Below are 19,149 nucleotides of genomic sequence, written 5' to 3'. Positions count from 1 at the left end.
ACAGTTGTGTCCAAGATTGTGTGACGTTAGAAGGACAGATAAAAAAAAATAGGTGATTAGATGTACCTACGTAGTTAGCGGTAGCTTTACCACCCAAGTTAAGGTAATAGGTTAAAACGTGCTGAGGACTGTATGGCATTAGGGTGGCTAAAAATGTAATGTCGCAAGCGTTTTCCCCTCAAGATTGGGCGCCTCTTGTTGTATATTATAGCCTTGCCCCTCTACTGAACATCTGGGGGGGGGGCCGACCGTTAAAATGTCCATTACTCGTGGGAACAACATGGACGAAATTTCAATGGTATTTTATCAAATGCTGTGTATGATTGACGCACGATTAAGACAACTTAAAAATCATGAAGACGAGTTCTTTGGAGGCATAAACGTTTTACTTTTTGGAGATCTCTTACAACTGCCTCCAATCAAACACTCCGGAGCTCCTGTTTTCAAACAGCTCGATCATCTCCAACCAGCCACACATCTATGGCGTTTGTTCACGCTCTGTGAACTGACGGAGAATATGCGTCAGCAAGGGGACCATACTTTTATTGAAATATTAAATGCTTTGAGAATAGGTGAGCTAACCGCTAACCATTTTAGTATTTTGATGCAAAGAGTTATTCAAAACCCAAGTGATGAGTTTGCAACAGACAAAGCGTTAAGGGTATACCCCACTAATCAGCAAGTAAACAATCACAACGCTGCTGTTTTAAATCTGTTCCGGAATAAGGGATCTCGAATTTATATCATTAAAGCACAGGACCAACTAATTAATGCCACACGAAATACAGATAATTTAAATTTAGCAAATATAATACCAACAGATATAAATAAGACTGGAGGCTTACCATCAGTACTTGAAATATTTGTAGGAGCAAAAGTAATGTTGCGGTCCAACATTGACGTTACAAAAGGATTGGTAAATGGTGCTATAGGCCACATTACAGAAATTGTTTGGCCTCAGTTCCGTCGAACCCAAATGTACGAAACAGATGTACCATCAGTTTGGATTGACTTTGGCAGAGACGGCATACACGTTATACACCCGAAAGCCATACATTTTCCAGCAAAATTCAATTATGGTACGGCTGAAAGAAGGATGTTACCCTTAGTTTTGTCATGGGCATCCACCGTCAATAAAATGTAGAGCAGCACAGTCGACCATGCAGTAGTGTATTTGGGCTCAAAATTGTTCGAGGAAGGGCAAGCATACGTGGCTCATCGTCTCTGGAAGGGCTATGTATTGAGGAATTAGATTGTAATAAATTATCAGGTAAAAAACCATGTAATTATGATGCACTAAATGAATTAAATAGAATGAGGAATATTCGGTAGGCATTTCCGTTAAATACTAAAAACTAGAAAATAAAAAATCGGTAAAAAAACTTTTAAGTTAAACGGTTTTATCTTATGTGCACTGAAAACTGTCGCAAACTGTTATATTTACAAATAACAGTTCTGTTATTTATATATAACAGTTCTAACAGTTCTGATATTTATAAATAACAGTTCTAAAAAAACACATCGTTAAATAAAAAATCGGTAAAAAAACTTTTAAGTTAAACGGTTTTATCTTATGTGCACTGAAAACTAGAAAATAATAATAACAATTAGGTATTTTGAACTTCTAGTTCAGAAATATTTTAGTACTAGGCAGAATAGCTTTTAGGCATATTAGACTAAAATAAAAACGTGGGGCCCATTAACTATTGCTGTAATACTTTCTTCTATACTAAGTGTGGATTGCATCGACTTACTATAATCGTAACTGGAGATTTGGACAATCAATAACCAGCCGTGGCGGCTTCACCAGCGAACGCCGAGCTCATGATCTACCAAAGTATAAAGATATGCTTTGCCATAGGTAGGATTTCAGAGGGGCCCCCCACGTTTTTATTTTAGTCTAATATGCCTAAAAGCTATTCTGCCTAGTACTAAAATATTTCTGAACTAGAAGTTCAAAATACCTAATTGTTATTATTATTTTCTAGTTTTCAGTGCACATAAGATAAAACCGTTTAACTTAAAAGTTTTTTTACCGATTTTTTATTTCAGATAAAAAATCGAGATTTGGTATGTTAGTGTATGACATAAATTAGGATCGAGATGTATTCAGTTTTTTTATCACTCCCTGTTTTGCCGGAAATGACTACAACTTTTGATTTTTAAATGACACCCTCGGTATTTTTTACTATAATCGATAGTTAATGACACTCTGCATAGAATGACATATCATTCAAAAATCAGTTGTCCGTGCAGTTGGAAAATAATTCTACTAAAATGTACGTAGGAGTGGAGTTAGTTTTCACCCTTTCGTACTTTTTCTTAATTTTTGTAAAAGTCAAAATTTAAAGCTTCTAGTAAAACATAGGCACCCCAAATCTCTTTCAAATCATAAAAACGGTTCTTAAAATATCTTAAACAATGTATTTTTTTAAAGTTTGATGCCCTTTAGCCGACAAAGGAAGCACTTTTGTATACAGGTAAACTGTGTTCAATGAACTTATTTTGATTCCAAAGATACGTGGTAGTTGTATGTTAATGGAGTATTGGTCCTGTATACATATTGATCGGCCCTGGTACATCGACCAACGGTATTCTTGATCATTAGTTGTATAAAATAATAATTGTCGGTATATCGTTACGTAGCGTAGGTTGTGTGTGTATATAATGTAGTTTAACTGGGAATAACATTCTCGAAAAATATACTTGCTTGAAATTGGAATTTCACACATCCGGTTTGTTAACAAGGGATATGTAGGGTCTCATTATACAGCCAATAAACTTTTTTTCGAAGCGTTTTAACAGCTCAAACATTTCGTGTTGACCATCAAATGAAATTTATTTTGCTTTTTACAATTTTGTATTTTTATGTACATTTTGTGTGTTAGCTGATGTTTGTTCAACGAGAAAATCACAGAACATCCCCCTTTAGAACTTCGTCTATCATGTTAAGAAATGAAAGTAAATAATAAAGCACCTCTCGTGTTTGTTCGCACTCAAAAAATTTCAATTAATGCCTGTATATATTTTTAATATATTTTTTAAATTTACATTTTTTTTAATTGTAAAGTAATATATACATTTAAATGGAATATATTACATAACAATTATGTCAATTATAGGATTGCAAGCTTGTTTTCTAACATTTTTTAAATAAAACGAATTATAAAATTTCAATATATTATGTATATTTGTCGTAGCTATGAAAAAAGTAAAATATAAAATGGACAAACGCTTATTTACACTGCAATAAAACTTCCACTTTTAGTTTTGCAATCCAAACGCAATATTTCTATTTTACAAATAAAAATATCCGACAACACTAAAATCACTCAAACTTCCGCGGCTTACAACGAAAGCTGAAAAATATAACGGCATTTTTTGTTTTGGATCTGCATATCAACATTACGCTGTACTATTATGTGATTGTTGTTGAAATAATATAAAATATCTAATTATAACTTGTAAATTTTAATATTTTAACATGATTTTAACTACTTTTGACAATAACTAACTTTTTATCAAGATGACATTTTAGACGGCAACTGACATATATGTCATAATATTTGAATCTTAAATATGTATGTAATATAATTTGAATTACTATAATGCAACTTTATACTAAGAAAACATTTATACATTCACAAAATACAACAAAGTCTAATAATATAGTTTGAAAACAATGAATATTGAATTAAAATTGAAAAAGTTAAGCGCGACCCCTTGTGTCAAAATTAGATGATTAAATTTTCGCAATTTTTACACCATTTGATGTTCGGTGGCGCCTCTAGTGTTCGTTCAGGCGGTTGGGCTTTTACTCCCGCTTATGGCCATTAAAGAAAAAGTTCTAAAGGGGGATGTTTTGTGGAGAAAATACGTGATGGTGACAATTGTCATCTGTTATCTTAAATCACATGTAAATTGAATATTCTGCCATTTTTTAGGCGACGTCTGTCAAATTCTTCCCTGATTGATCATCTGATGTTGCGTTAATAATAGATCAAATTTCTGAAAAGAAATATTGAAATTAAATAGTGTAAAGTTTTCAATAGGCATATAAATTGTGTACTTATCTTTTTTACTTGGATTGATACATACCGGGTGGTGCATCGTCGTTGGAAACATAAGAAATCCCATGCAAATTTAGAACTGTCCAAATATTGGCTCCCCTATTAATTCTACAGCAAAGTTGTAAATTGGTTTTTTAAAGATGTGCGTAGGTATACTAAATACACATGCCAACTTTGAACAATTTTGGACAAGCCGATTTTAAGTAATTTAAGAAAAACTGCAGTTATTTTTAAATTAAAACTAAACAGGTAACAATGCTAAATCAGGCAAGTGCCAACATACCTTAAGTTGTCAACACAAAACATCCCCCTTTAGAACTTCGTCTATCATGTTAAGAAATGAAAGTAAATAATAAAGCGCCCCTCGTGTTTGTTCGCACTCAAAAAATTTCAATTAATGCCTGTATATATTTTTAATATATTTTTTAAATTTACATTTTTTTAATTGTAAAGTAATATATTACATTTAAATGGAATATATTACATAACAATTATGTCAATTACAGGATTATAAGCTTGTTTTCTAACATTTTTTAAATAAAACGATTTATAAAATTTCATTATATGTATATTTGTGGTAGGTATGAAAAAAGTAAAATATAAAATGGACAAACGCTTACTTACATTGCAATAAAACTTCCACTTTTAGTTTTGCAATCCAAACGCAATATTTCTATTTCACAAATAAAAATATCCGACAACACTAAAATCACTGAAACTTCCGGCGCTGACAACGAAAACTGAAAAATATAACGGCACTTTTTGTTTTGGACCTGTATATCAACATTACGCTGTACTATTATGTGTTTGTTGTTGAAATAATATAAAATATCTAATTATAACTTGTAAATTTTAATATTTTAACATGATTTTAACTACTTTTGACAATAACTAACTTTTTATCAAGATGACATTTTAGACGGCAACTGACATATATGTCATAATATTTGAATCTTAAATATGTATGTAATATAATTTGAATTACTATAATGCAACTTTATACTAAGAAAACATTTATACATTCACAAAATACAACAAAGTCTAATAATATAGTTTGAAAACAATGAATATTGAATTAAAATTGAAAAAGTTAAGCGCGACCCCTTGTGTCAAAATTAGATGATTAAATTTTCGCAATTTTTACACCATTTGATGACCGGTGGCGCCTCTAGTGTTCGTTCAGGCGGTTGGGCTTTTACTCCCGCTTATGGCCATTAAAGAAAAAGTTCTAAAGGGGGATGTTTTGTGGAGAAAATACGTGATGGTGACAATTATCATCTGTTATCTTAAATCACATGTAAATTGAATATTCTGCCATTTTTTAGGCGACGTCTGTCAAATTCTTCCCTGATTGATCATCTGATGTTGCGTTAATAATAGATCAAATTTCTGAAAAGAAATATTGAAATTAAATAGTGTAAAGTTTTCAATAGGCATATAAATTGTGTACTTATCTTTTTTACTTGGATTGATACATACCGGGTGGTGCAATACCGTCGTTGGAAACATAAGAAATCCCATGCAAATTTAGAACTGTCCAAATATTGGCTCCCCTATTAATTCTACAGCAAAGTTGTAAATTGGTTTTTTAAAGATGTGCGTAGGTATACTAAATACACATGCCAACTTTGAACAATTTTGGACAAGCCGATTTTAAGTAATTTAAGAAAAACTGCAGTTATTTTTAAATTAAAACTAAACAGGTAACAATGCTAAATCAGGCAAGTGCCAACATACCTTAAGTTGTCAACATATAATTTTGGAAATGTCAAAATGTTTTTCATAAACGTTAGGCCTTTGCCTATTTTACAAGTTTTAAATTACTAAAATGCATTGCAGGCACACTAGCTGTAGGTATAACCACAGCTTCTATAACATAGTAGCGTAAACAGCACAACAAATTTATAAAATTATAGGTTGAGGACTGAAGGCAATGTCAACCTATTTGTCTGATTTTGCATTGTTCCCTGCTTTGAATAAGAAGACTAAGGAAGGAGCATAATGCTATCCATGTATTCATGCATGGTGGGCGGAAAAGCCACCATAAAAGCTCTCTAGGGTGGGGATCCTTGACAGTTCTGTTTGACGATGCATTTGACACATTTGAATTTGATTTGAAATTTTGTGGATTTGTCAGTCTTTACGGAGCTTATTTTATGTTATTTATTATTTATTCTACTACTGATAGTTGTATAAAGGTAGTAAATCTAGATGGAAATTGTGGCAGAACTTAAATTAACAGTGACATTATCGCGATTTATCGAAAAAAACTCTAAAATAGTTGGTTGTGTAGCGTGCGGTAGATCTCGGAAAAAATTGAGTGAAATAATGGAACAACTTTTCGCTAGTAAGTGACTATATAATATACATACATGTAGTAAACCGATCATTTATGAAATTCACTTAAATTAACTAAATTATATATTTTTCTTGCATTTTAGCTTTTATTTATTACTTGTCAAAGATTAGATGTCAAAGAATTTAGATACGTTAATTTGACTTACCTGCTTCAGTAGCGTATCGGATGTTTGTGTTAATAAATACTTATCTATTTTTTAACTTATCTATTTCTTAACTTATCTATTTTTATTAGAATTATATATTTTTATAACAATTTTAATAACTACCAACATTTATTCACAACGTAAAATAAAACAACAAATTATTGAGTCTACCCCACGTCTACCCTACATCATAGTTTTACATTTTTTAAATAAAATTAAAACGACACTGATAAACCGGAATTTAAGTCGGCCATATTTGAGGCCCATCGCGGTGTACCTAAGATTTTTGATATGCTCCTTCCTTAGTCTTCTTATTCAAAGGTTCCCTGTTCCAGTTTTAATTTAAAAATAGATGGTGGTTTTTCTTAAATTAGTTAAAAACGGCTTATCCAAAATTGTTCAAATTTGGCACGTGTATTCATCATACGCAGATCTTTAAAAAACATATCTACAACTTTGCTGTGCAATTAATAGGGGAGCCAATATTTAGACAGTTCAAAATTTGCATTGGATTTCCTATGTTTCCAACGCCGATGCACCACCCGGTGGCGGTGTTTGATTCGGAATGCACCTTTCCTATTTCTATAATTATTCCCTTTAATTATGAATTGTAAGGTATATGAGGCTGTGTGAGTTGAGAAGCCTGTCTAAATTTAATAACTCCTTTACAACTGTTCATGAATGTAGGTGTAAAGCTGAATAGCGTATCAATAATGTTTACATTAACTGCAAATGCTGGTTATTATTTTGTCATACTGAAATAGAAAACTTAAAGAATGAAAATGTTTAATATAAAAAAAATATTAAAGATACTTTAACAGAAAAATAAAGCATGTCAAAACGAATCAAAAAGTGTTTTGATAACATTTACAATGCGGTATTGCAGGATTTTATATTAAGAATTTAAAACCACCCTGTGATAACCAAAAATAGTATTGCTCCGTATCGGTTTGACCAATAAAATATCAACACTTACTAATTACTCATTTTCCTACAGTTCTGATGACACCTCACATAATATTCCAAATTTTACTACTGTGCCTGCTTAATCCAAGTTTTTCCCACCTCGATCATCTTTAATATTGAACTGGCAACCATGCATTTCTTTGTGTCTCGATCATAGACTTAAAATAAAATATAGACTGAGCATCTCATTCATAAATAGCTGGAACATGCGGTCAGACAATGTCTTGTTATTGTTGTGTTATTGTTTTAGGTTATAACGAGTGCGACATGAGCGATAGATAGGTTGTCTCTGTCGTAACGGTCGTTCTCTGACGACTCTGCCGAGAAACACAACACTGTCTTTCGTTTCTCAGGTACACCTGAACTCTCCGTATCATAGCCGGGTAATTTTTTTATTTTAATGAAGCTATAATTAAATTAAAAATATATCGTATTTAAACTTTTTTATATTTTATTAAGATTTAGGACAGGTTTTTTGAATAAAAGTTTAGAAAAAACGTCTTAGCCCGCGGTTACATTGGACGCGGGTCCGTGCGTTTCTTTAAACGTGCGAGCTCTGACTAAAAAGTTGACATATGATATGTCATTCTATTCAGAGTGTCATTTTTTATCGAATAAAGTAGCAATATACCGAGGGTGCCGTTTAAAAATTAAAAGTTATAGTCATTTCCGGTGAAACAAGAAGTGACCAAAAACAATTGGATGCATCAATCAATCCTAATTTATGTCATATACTAACATACTAAATCTTGTTTTTTTATTTGAATATATAAAAAAATTATGGGGGATGAGCTACTTTTGGGACGCACTCGGTATAATAAAGACAGTACCGAGTTAAACAAATCTGTTTTTTTTATCTGAAAAAATAAAAAAGATATAGGGGGTGAGCCACTTTTGAGACGACCCGGTATATTAAAAAATATTGTTTCATAATGTAATATCATTTTAAAATTCTTGTATGTTATTTTAGATTCTGAAGATAATTTTAGAATAAACCGGAATATATTTTTAATAAAAACATTATTAATTATTAACAGGGTTATAATTAAGATTTTGTTACAATGTAAGTAAGTAAATAATGTAATGTAAGAGAAAAAAATCAGATTTTACATTTTACTAAAATATTATCTAAATAAGCGCCTTTCTACAACAGCGCCACTGACTCCTAATGGGTAAATTGAGAGTTGCCTGCCGGTCGAAAGTCGTTTCAAGACTTAAATGGATTATTTAAGTCAAATTTCTTGCAAATTTGGCACTGGTGAACCATATTTTATAGTTCTTGAACAGAAAAAGTCAATAAAATAAACACTTAAGGACTACAAGCTAAGAAAATGCGTTAATACAACAGGGGAGATAGCGGCAACAAAGCTTTGCCGCACACGTCCGACACGTACTACAAGGTAATAAATGAATGAATAGGCTCCCTCGCCTCTAATCGGTGTTGTGATATTGTAAAGAACTTATCCTTTTAAAACAGTATCCGACTTATAATTTAGTAGTATAAGGACTATTTAATACATCTATGGAATATTAAAACCTACTTTATTAAACTGTAGTATTAATATCTTAATATATGTGTATAACAAGAAAAAAAATATTGATAATATTAAAGACGTGACAACATAGGCTGGATGAGGAAGGCTCGGTCGACTGTACCCAGAAGTAAACATGTATACAAAAAAGAGTGTTTGTCCGCGTTGAGATGTAAATAGTGTAGTCTATATTTTATTTTAAGTCTATGGTCTCGATCTACCAGCTGGTTATAGTCAACAACTATCTTTATCTTTGTCTTACGCGTTGAAATACAGACCGCGGATTTAAGGTAACTTTGACGATTTATGAGCTCAACACAAGGCCTTGTTGATCTTGTTTTTTTTATCGAGATCACTAGTCTCATCTAATCAAAGCTGTGTGTGGCTATCATTTTTAATTATTTCAAGTCTACTACATACATCATATAATATAGTTCATACCAATTAAAGTTTTAGTCACGTCATTAAGCTTGACCGTCACAGCGTTGCCCACTTTTGCATATTTTCTTTTAATCAAAATATTTTAGAAAACAAAAATAAATTTATTATAAATATATAAACAGTTATTATTTACATCAACAAATCTTCTTAACAGCACTTAAGGGACATAAAGGGTCATTACTACCGCATTCCCGTACAAAATATTCTAATAAGGTTGCGATGAGTTTTTGCATTGACTATTAAGCTCCCTTATACACTTTGCACTAAAAGAGGTTCTAAAAAGAACAATATTCGACTGCATGATTTGCCAGTAAAAAAATTAAGCTTAAAGAATCGCAACATCAATTCATTTAAACCAAAAACTCGTAATACAAAACTAAAGTGTCAAAACAAATGACAATGTCAGGAAATAAATAAATAAATGTGACAACTTGATATTTTTTACAGCAGAGCTACCACCTGAATCTCAGCGGGAAATTTAAGTTCCAGTTAATCAGCCCGGCGCCGAATATACCCATGGTTGGCAACAATGAATTTAAAAATCGCGCCATCGATTACGTAACTAAAAGTTTAATTGGTATCGCTTATAGGTACTCTCATTTTCTCGGCTTGCAGTATTTTAGCTTTATCTCATTATAAAAGAATTATTTTGGCAAATGTTCGTATATTTAATGATAAATATGTAGTATAAAAATAGATCCGTCAACAGTTTGATATATTTTTGTCGTGTATAAGGATTTTGCGTTTTCCTAATATTTATATTCAAATCTCTGTGTTTTAAATTTATATTTACTTTAATACTTGAGAGATTGAGAAGTTAAATATGAAAACAACAATTCAAAACATCATGTTTAAATTTTGAGTATATAGTTCATTCAGGGGAAGAATAATATGACAGCATCAGTTTTTCGTCAATATTGTTTGAAAAATGTTGTTTATAAAAATTATTGAAACACTTGTTCTTATTTTCGCTGTCCTATAAATTTGTCAGATGATAGTTTATATTATAATTACGGCTGCAAATAGAGGGTGTTCCTTAATGACGTGCTAATATTCAAGGAGGTGATTCTTACGTTAAATTTCAAGCATGGGAAAATAAGGGTTACGGATTTCAAAAATCTCTCAAATTTTTGCATCCGCAAAATTTCATCCAAACTGACTTTTCTCTACTTGGGATGTGCCAGACTGTTATTTCAATACGGGGACCCTGTTACTAAGACTTCGCTGTCCGTCTGTCACAAAGGTCTATCTTATGAACCGTTATAGCTATGTTGCCGCTATAAGAACACATACTAAAAACAGAATTAAATAAATGTTTATAAATAAAAAAGTACTTTCACTAAGCATTGTCTTTTAAGTAAGAATTTTACATAGAATCTTTCAAGTCCTCGGTGGCCACGTGGTTAAAGCGTTAGGACTTTACGCTGATATGACGTTGGAGCCGTAGTAAGGCAGGTTCGAATCCTAGCCAAGGCGACTTTTTTTTAATCGCTTTTTTTTAATTTTTACTTATTTTTACATATTTATTTTTACTTTTTACATATTTATTATTGATTAATACAATTTTTAGTAATGTGTTTCTTCATTTTTTTTAAATTACTTATACGCGCATTCAAAATTTCAGCTAAATCGGAAAAAAAGTTTATAATAATGTAGTGTCTAATGTTGTATAGATGATAATGAATGGTACGGAACCTTTCGTGCGCGAGTGCGACTCGCACTTGACCAATTTTAATCTAGTGAACCCATACGAAAATTTTAACCAGACTCACAAATTGTGATTTAATGTCACCACACGAACATACTTTTATATATCCACCCAATGGGAAAATATGTAAGTACAAAAAAAATCACTGCCACCAGGACTATGACGTTGTATCTGATACAGAATTTGTTTGACTTACTCTTACATCACTTAGACTCATCTAATATTATCAATCATCTAATTCATTGTTTTTCTTTGTTATTGCAGTAGGCATACCTCAGATAAAATGGTGCGGATCAGAAGGCGACTACAACGTGATGGTGATGGAGTTGCTGGGCCCGTCCCTGGAGGACCTCTTTAATTTCTGTACCAGAAGATTTACGCTCAAAACGGTGCTACTGTTAGCCGACCAACTAATATCTCGTACTGATTTTATTCATTCGAGAAATTTTATTCATAGGTAAGATTTTTTGTATACAGGGTGGTCCGAATTGTATACGGGAAACTTCTGCAGATAAAAATAAGTAAAAAAGTTCCTGTAAATTTATGTCATAAAATGCTTCGTTTCGGAGATACTGGATGTAGAAGTTTCATTTTTATTTAGATTCTTTCCAAATAATTTCTGAACTAATATCGATGTTTGGATGAAAATTATTGTCTGGGAATTTTTTGCCATGAGAAATTTGATTCTGATGTCAATATAGTGATGGGCAAAACTGTTATTTTTAGATAACAGTTGAAACTGTTATAGTTATTTATAAAAAACAGCTTAAAATAACAGCTTAAAAATAACAGGTTTCTTTATTTTATTGCTAAATATCTGAAAGAATATGAGGCGGTCACCGCCAGGCGTATTAACGCAGTTGCAACAATGACGTGCTCGGTGGTAGTATTTCCAGGGTGTCATAACATTTCTAAATATCGATTGTTATCTAAAATACCTCTCTAAAAACGGGGGTTGTTTACAAATAAGCGCTGTTTACAAATTGCGATATAAAAAAGCCAAAATGCCGCCACTCGTCTATATCTATAAATTCCGATCTACCTACGCCCTACCCCTCGATCCGCGTAGATTCTGAATTGCGTAGCAGTGTACAGGGTGCATCTCACTCGACGGGCGAGAAGCTCTTCGTTATGATTTTACCATTTGCGGTCAAAAAATAGCAATATAAGAAAATGTGTAGTATATTCTTCATAAGTAAACCAACTACACACTAGAGTTCGAATTAATTTTACACTTAAACTAGCATGTACAGTTTGACAAATATAGGAAGAGACTTGGGGATAGCACCGGTCGCGCACACGATAGAGAGAGAACGCATTCGGCGGAAGAGAGATGCAGTTACGCTACGAAAAATCTGATTGAAGCAAATTTGTGGGATGTCCACTGCGCATCGGGGGGCGTCTCTTATTTTATATTTCTCACGTCTCTAGCTATACTTGTTAAGTTGTACCCGCGACTTCGTTCGCATCGAATTATTAATTTGTAATGGTGATGATAAAGCAAAGCAAGAATTTCCATTAACATACAAACTGGATAAAATTTTCTCACATTTGCCAAAAATATGCTTTAAACGTCGAGCAGTTTAAGCAGAATCGTGGTTAATCAATTACTCAACTTTTTGGAACACCCTGTATTATTTTTTAAAAAATTTCAAAATATGTAAAAAAACAAAATAAATTATGCGTGTCCAATCGTTTTCCCGAAAGACTAACCGTTTTTTAAATAATAAATATTGTAATATTTGAGGGGCGTTTTCACCCTCTTGGAATTTGAGATTCGAGAAACCCCTCCTTATCGCACCTCTACACCCCACAGTCAATCCGTTTACCAAAAATCAGCTTTAAACGTCAAGCAGTTTAAGCAGAATAGTGATTACTCAGTGGTCATATTTTATGAAACACCCTGTATATATTTTGTAAAAATCTCAAAATATGTAAAACAACAAAATAAAATATACGTGTTTAAGAGTTTTTTCGAAAAACTCACCAGTTTTTAAATAAAAAATATTCTAATATTTGAGGGTGGTTTCACCCCCTTAGAATTTGAGTTTCGAAAAATCCCTTCTTATCGCACCTCTACACCCTAAAGTCAATCCGTTTTCCAAAAATCAGCTTTTTACGTCAAGGGCTTTAAGCAGGATCGTGATTAATCAATGACCAGATTTTTCAAAACACCCTGTATACATTTTTAAAAAATCTTAAAATATTATTCTGAAAATTTTTCAGAATAAATAAATACTTAAATATTGAAACTTAATAACAAAGTATTGAAACATACAGCGCCATAATATCTCGACCTCCGCCCGTTATGCTCGTAACAGGTTGAAAAACAATATGTATCTAAAACAACTGATGCGTTATTCTCCAACCTGTTTCAAACCTCCGATTATCTCGAACGCCGTTCTGTTATGCTCGTAACAGGTAAAAAAACAACATAGCTAAAACAACTGATGCGTTATTCTCCAACCCGTTGCGAGCCTCCATCGACAATCGACCGATGCAGCAGCGCTCCTTTCCCACTCCTGTTATCTCGACAGCCAGGCGTTATGCCCGCAACTGTTTCAAAAAAGCTGCTTCTTTTATATCCTATTATTTTTAAGCTGTTGTCAGCCCAACACGACGCGCCGCGCCGTAGCGCATACCCCACTCCGTTGTCCGTTGTATCTCGCCGCCTGTATCGATGGTTGTCGAAATAATAGGTTTTCCATCCATACTAGTTGTTTTTTGGAATTGCTTCGAGCAGCATCGAATTTCGTGGCGGTGCAGAGCGCCGACTTCGTTTCACGAACACTCGATCTCTGCGTGTCGTTATTTTATATCTGTTATTTTTTAAAAGCAGTAACGGTTGCGTTATGTTATTTCTAAATAATTGTTATAAAATAACAGATAGTTAAATAACAACCCATCACTATGTCAATATGACTTGTAGGGGCCGCTACCTACATGTTTTTTAACTTGTTTGAAGTGTAATAACTTTTCGTCCGTACCTGTATTACATTACTGAGTGAAAAAATACTATTTCCGTCATTTTTTACGCAAAAAAAGTCTCTTGCTAGAAATCGCTACCAGTAATGGTTCTCAAGATATTTAGAATCGAAATAGTCAATACATGTCATAATTGACAAGAATTATACATGTTGACTGGATAGTTACTAGTCTGAAATAATAAATTTGAAATGTTTTTGTGCCAAATATTCAACAGAAACTGTTTTATAGTAAACGCCACGAATGTTTGGAAGTGATTAATCGGTCGCTACCTTTGAATAAGAAGACTAAGGAATAGTGATGTGTCGGTATTTGAGTAACGCGATTTTGGAGCGGTATTTTTTTGTAACGCCGTGTCGCGCTCCACAACGAATGGGGAACCTGTTACTGAAGAACGACGATCATAATGACGACAAAATTATAAATTATTTATAATTTGCAAATAAATTATTTATAATCGCTCTTGAAGTTAGCTTGAACCGTAGTAACCGCATAGCGACGTGTTTAGCTCCAGCCGTCGCGATTTCGTCGGTCGCCTACTACAATAGTTACTGGAACTGTACGTAACGTCGGGCGATCTCGATGGCGACGGCGACGTGTTCACTCCAGCCGTCGCGCTCCTAGAGTTGTAGTTTCCTGTCGCATAGCTGCTGTAACTGGGCATCGACGCTCGACCTTGGCGGCGCGGCGGCCTACTTCGCTCCAGCCGTCGCGCTGCAGGAGTTTTATTCGTTGTCGCGAACAGAAGTAACTGCTGTAACTGGCTATCGACGCTCGACCTCGGAGGCGGCTTACTTCGTTCCAGCAGTCGCTGGAGCGCTTCTAGGGTTTCGTTTCTGTAGCGATTGGGTCGGTTACTATTGGCGTTGGTGCTCCCGTCGCTACGTTACTTTTGAAATAGCGATTTTTGGTATGTATTAAGCCTGGTATAAAATAGAGTTGTTTGAAAGATGAAACGTAAAAGCAAATAAAATAAAATGAAAATTTTATTTGCTTTTATACATTTATATAAGTTTTATTGTTTATATCTATTTTTAAGGTCTGATGATGGCTAGAATTGCCGAAACCGGTCACCAATAAAGAATTTTTTTTTGACAGTGGTTTGTGGGACTAGGTAGGTAGTATAAAATAAAAGTAGGTACCAATGCCAGAAATACTACTCAAGCGAGGACCGCGACACTTAGGAAATTGGAACCTCGAGTACAAAATCGCGGTATTTTTCTGGAACGGTCGCTATTGTAATTGTCGCTCATGTGGAACCGGTATTCCCATCACTACTAAGGAAGGAGCATAATGCTATCCATGTATTAATGCATGGTGGGCGGAAAAAGGACTCTAAGGTGGGGATCCTTGACAGTTCTGTTTGACGATTCATTTGACACATTTGAATTTGATTTGAAATTTTGTGGATTTGTCAGTCTTTACGACGCTTATTTTATGTTATTTATTATTTATTCTACTACTGATAGTTGTATAAAGGTAGTAAATCTAGATGGAAATTGTGGCAGAACTTAAATTAACAGTGACACTATCGCGATTTATCGAAAAATACTCTAAAATAGTTGGTTGTGTAGCGTGCGTTAGATCTCGGCAAAAATCGAGTGAAATAATGGAAGAACTTTTCGCTAGTAAGTGACTATATAATATACATACGTGTAGTAAACCGATCATTTACGAAATTAACTAATTATATATTTTTTCTCGCATTTTTGCTTTTATTTACTACCTGTCAAAGATTAGATGTCAAAGAATTTAGATACGTCAATTTGACTTACCTGCTTCAGTAGCGTATCGGATGTTTGTGTTAATAAATAATTATTAAGAAATTATCTATTTTTATTATAATAATATGTTTTTATAATAATTGTAATAACTACCAACATTTATTCACAACGTAAAATAAAAAAAAAACAAATTATTGAGTCTACCCCACGTCTACCCTACATCATAGTTTTAAATTTTTTAAATTAAATTAGAACGGCACTGATAAACCGGAATTTAAGTCGGCCATATTTGCGTCCCATCGCGGTGGACCTAAGATTTTTGATATGCTCCTTCCTTAGTCTTCTTATTCAAAGGTCGCTACCATGTGAACTAATCTGCCCAAGGTTACATCAAACTTAATTCCAGTGTCGTGGTGTTTCAAGTCATATAATAATCAATATATAATCTGTTGTAATTTGTTGTTTTAACTGTCAAAGTGTTGTCAAAACATATATTTGGTTATAAATATAAACTGAAATGCCCCATTGGTCGCACACCAATGGACTGACGCACAAAAACGAATCAATCAAAGAAACGCGATGTAGTATCGTCTTTGTCAATCACGCTAACATTTTAGAATAGGTAGGAGGAGCGCAGGCAGATGATTAGACCGGGCCTCTAAAAACCTACGTCTGCGGTAAAAATTTACGTTTTTAATGTAAAAATGATAGCGCGCGTGTCGATTCTAATTTCATCAAGCGATGAATCACTCCCAAACATTCGTGGCGTTTACTATATTTTATTTTTTTCTAGAAAAATCCATGATTGGCTTAAAAAAATAAAAAGTTCTCAAATTTATCATTTCAGTCAAATAACTATCTAGTCTACATGTTTATTTTTTGTCAATAATGACATGTATTGAGTATTTCCATTTCAAATATCTTGAAAACGGTTGCTCGTAGCGATTTTTACCAAGAGACATTTTTAGAGACAAATTGAAAATATGTTTTCACACCGTAGTTTTATACAAGTACGGACGAAAAGTTATTATTCGACAAAATAGTTGAAGAACATGTAGGAAAATCCCCTACATGTAGGATTCATATTATCATCGAAATTAAATTTCTCGAGTCGTAATACATCCAGACACCAATTTTCATCCAAATATCGATTGTAGTTCAGAAATTATTTGTACAAAACCGAAATAAAAATGAAACTTCCACACCCTGTATCTCCGAAACAAAGCATTTTAAGACATAATTTATACGAACTTTTTTACTTATTTTTATCAGTAAAGCAGTTCTGCTGTATTACACCCTGTATATTATTACACTCTCTAAACTGTTACTGTGTTGTACATGATTTAAACATTAATTAACAGTACTTGCATTCTATTTAATTTATTTTGCAAGTTATATCAGAAATAATTTTATGCATTAAAGTATTCACTTTATATCATTGACATTTACCAGCAATGTAACATTTTACTACTTTTGTGGCTTTTTGTTCGTTTAGTTAAAGAGGACCTTTTGTTTTATACAAATAATGTAAAAAGGTTACCAGAGAAAGACTTGAAGCAGGATATGTTTTATATACAGGGTGTCTCTGTAATAAGTTATGAGTAAAGAGATTATATCAATTTTTTTGTTTTTATGTTTCAGGGATATAAAGCCTGACAATTTTTTGATGGGCCTAGGAAAGAAGGGTAACTTAGTGTATATTATAGATTTTGGATTAGCTAAGAAATATAGGGATGGTCGAACTCAAATGCACATACCATACAAAGAAAATAAGAATTTAACAGGTCAGTATTGATTTTATTTTAATTTGATATTACATATACAGGGTGATTCCTGTAAGTCGGTCATGCTTTCGAGGAATGATAGGGGACGTCGAAATATTAAGTTTGATATAGCACACTATGGCTCGGAAATGCCTCTTACTTAAGATACAGGGTGTTAAACTTTTTGAATAATTAAAGATATTCTTTAATAGTTTTTTAACAGTTGAAGGTATCGTTATCAAATTTCATTATAGGAATCTACTTAACAGAGACACTTTAAATGTAAAAAGAAGAGGTTTTAATTTCAACCAGTGGCGTAGCTGTGATACGCATGGGGTAATTTAAAAAAAAAAAAAAAAAAATAGAACGCCACTGATAAAAATAAAAATTTCGGAGTTTTATTTACTCGGTTTATTTCCAAGAAAAAATGTCTCTTGCGACTTTCTCCTATCTAACACCATTTTGTCACAATTTAAAAATAAATAGATTTTTTAATGAGAATCTTAAATACAGCGAATTATTATAACTAGAGGGCTGAAACACATGTGCATCGTTAGCTCCCTTCATATTGGGTAACTTTAGTACTTTTTTCTATTAGCACTAAATAAATTTTTGAAAAATTATAAATTTAAACTAGAATTTTTTTTTTTATTGTTAATAATAAAATTCGTAGTTTTAAGGTAGTTATAATAATTCGCATATTTAAGGTTCTCATTAAAAAAATATTTATTTTTATATTGTGACAAAATGGTGTTAGATAGAAGAAAGTTGCAAGTGACATTTTTTCTTGGAAATAAACCCAGTAAATGAAAAAACTCCGAAATTTTTATTTTATCAGTGGCGTACTATTTTTTTTTTTGAAAATATTAGCCGATGCGTATCACAGCTACGCCACTGGTTGAAACCAAAACCTCTTCTTTTTACATTTAAAGTGTCTCTGTTAGGCAGACTCCTACAATAAAATTTTATAACGATACTTTCAACTGTTAAAAACTATTAAAGGATATCTTTAATTTTTCAAAAACTTCAACACCCTGTATCTTGCGTAAGAGGCATTTCCGACCCATAGTGTGCTATATCAAAATTAATATTTCGACGTCTCCTATCATTCCTCGAAAGCATGACCGACTTACAGGAATCACCCTGTATAGTTCATATCAAATAAACTTTTACTCGAAATTAAGCTTGACTGGCACACCGTTGCCCACTTTTACATATTTTCTTTTAATCAAAATATTTTAGGAGACAAAAATAAATTAATTATAAATATATAAACAGTTATTATTTAACATCAACAAAACTCGCCTTCTTAACAGCACTTAGGGGAGATAAAGCCCTATTACTACCGCTTTCCCTGTTCAAAATATTCAAATAAAGTTGCGATTAGTTTTTTACGGCTAACTTGTACGCTTCACACTAAAAGAGGTTCTAAAAAGAACAATGTTCGACTGCAAGG

General features: G+C 32.8%; 1 protein-coding gene across 3 annotated transcripts in view; it reads left to right on the top strand.

Annotated features, from left to right (window-relative positions):
- Nucleotides 1-19,149, top strand: part of LOC115881774 (casein kinase I-like) — a 46,512-nt gene that overhangs the window by 14,938 nt on the left and 12,425 nt on the right. For all 3 annotated transcript variants that reach the window (XM_030899414.1, XM_030899413.1, XM_030899415.1), the window contains exons 3-4: nucleotides 11,486-11,678; nucleotides 17,572-17,714. In XM_030899414.1, coding sequence (XP_030755274.1) covers nucleotides 11,486-11,678; nucleotides 17,572-17,714 — 336 coding nt within the window. The remainder of the gene's footprint in view (nucleotides 1-11,485; nucleotides 11,679-17,571; nucleotides 17,715-19,149) is intronic.

Source organism: Sitophilus oryzae, unplaced genomic scaffold (genome assembly GCF_002938485.1).
Source record: "Sitophilus oryzae breed Bouriz unplaced genomic scaffold, Soryzae_2.0 scaffold_173_pilon_pilon, whole genome shotgun sequence".
In the NCBI taxonomy this organism is placed as follows: Eukaryota; Metazoa; Arthropoda; class Insecta; order Coleoptera; family Curculionidae; genus Sitophilus; species Sitophilus oryzae.
The sequence above is the reverse complement of the archived record's forward strand: the minus strand, read 5'-3'. Positions and strand labels throughout refer to the sequence as shown.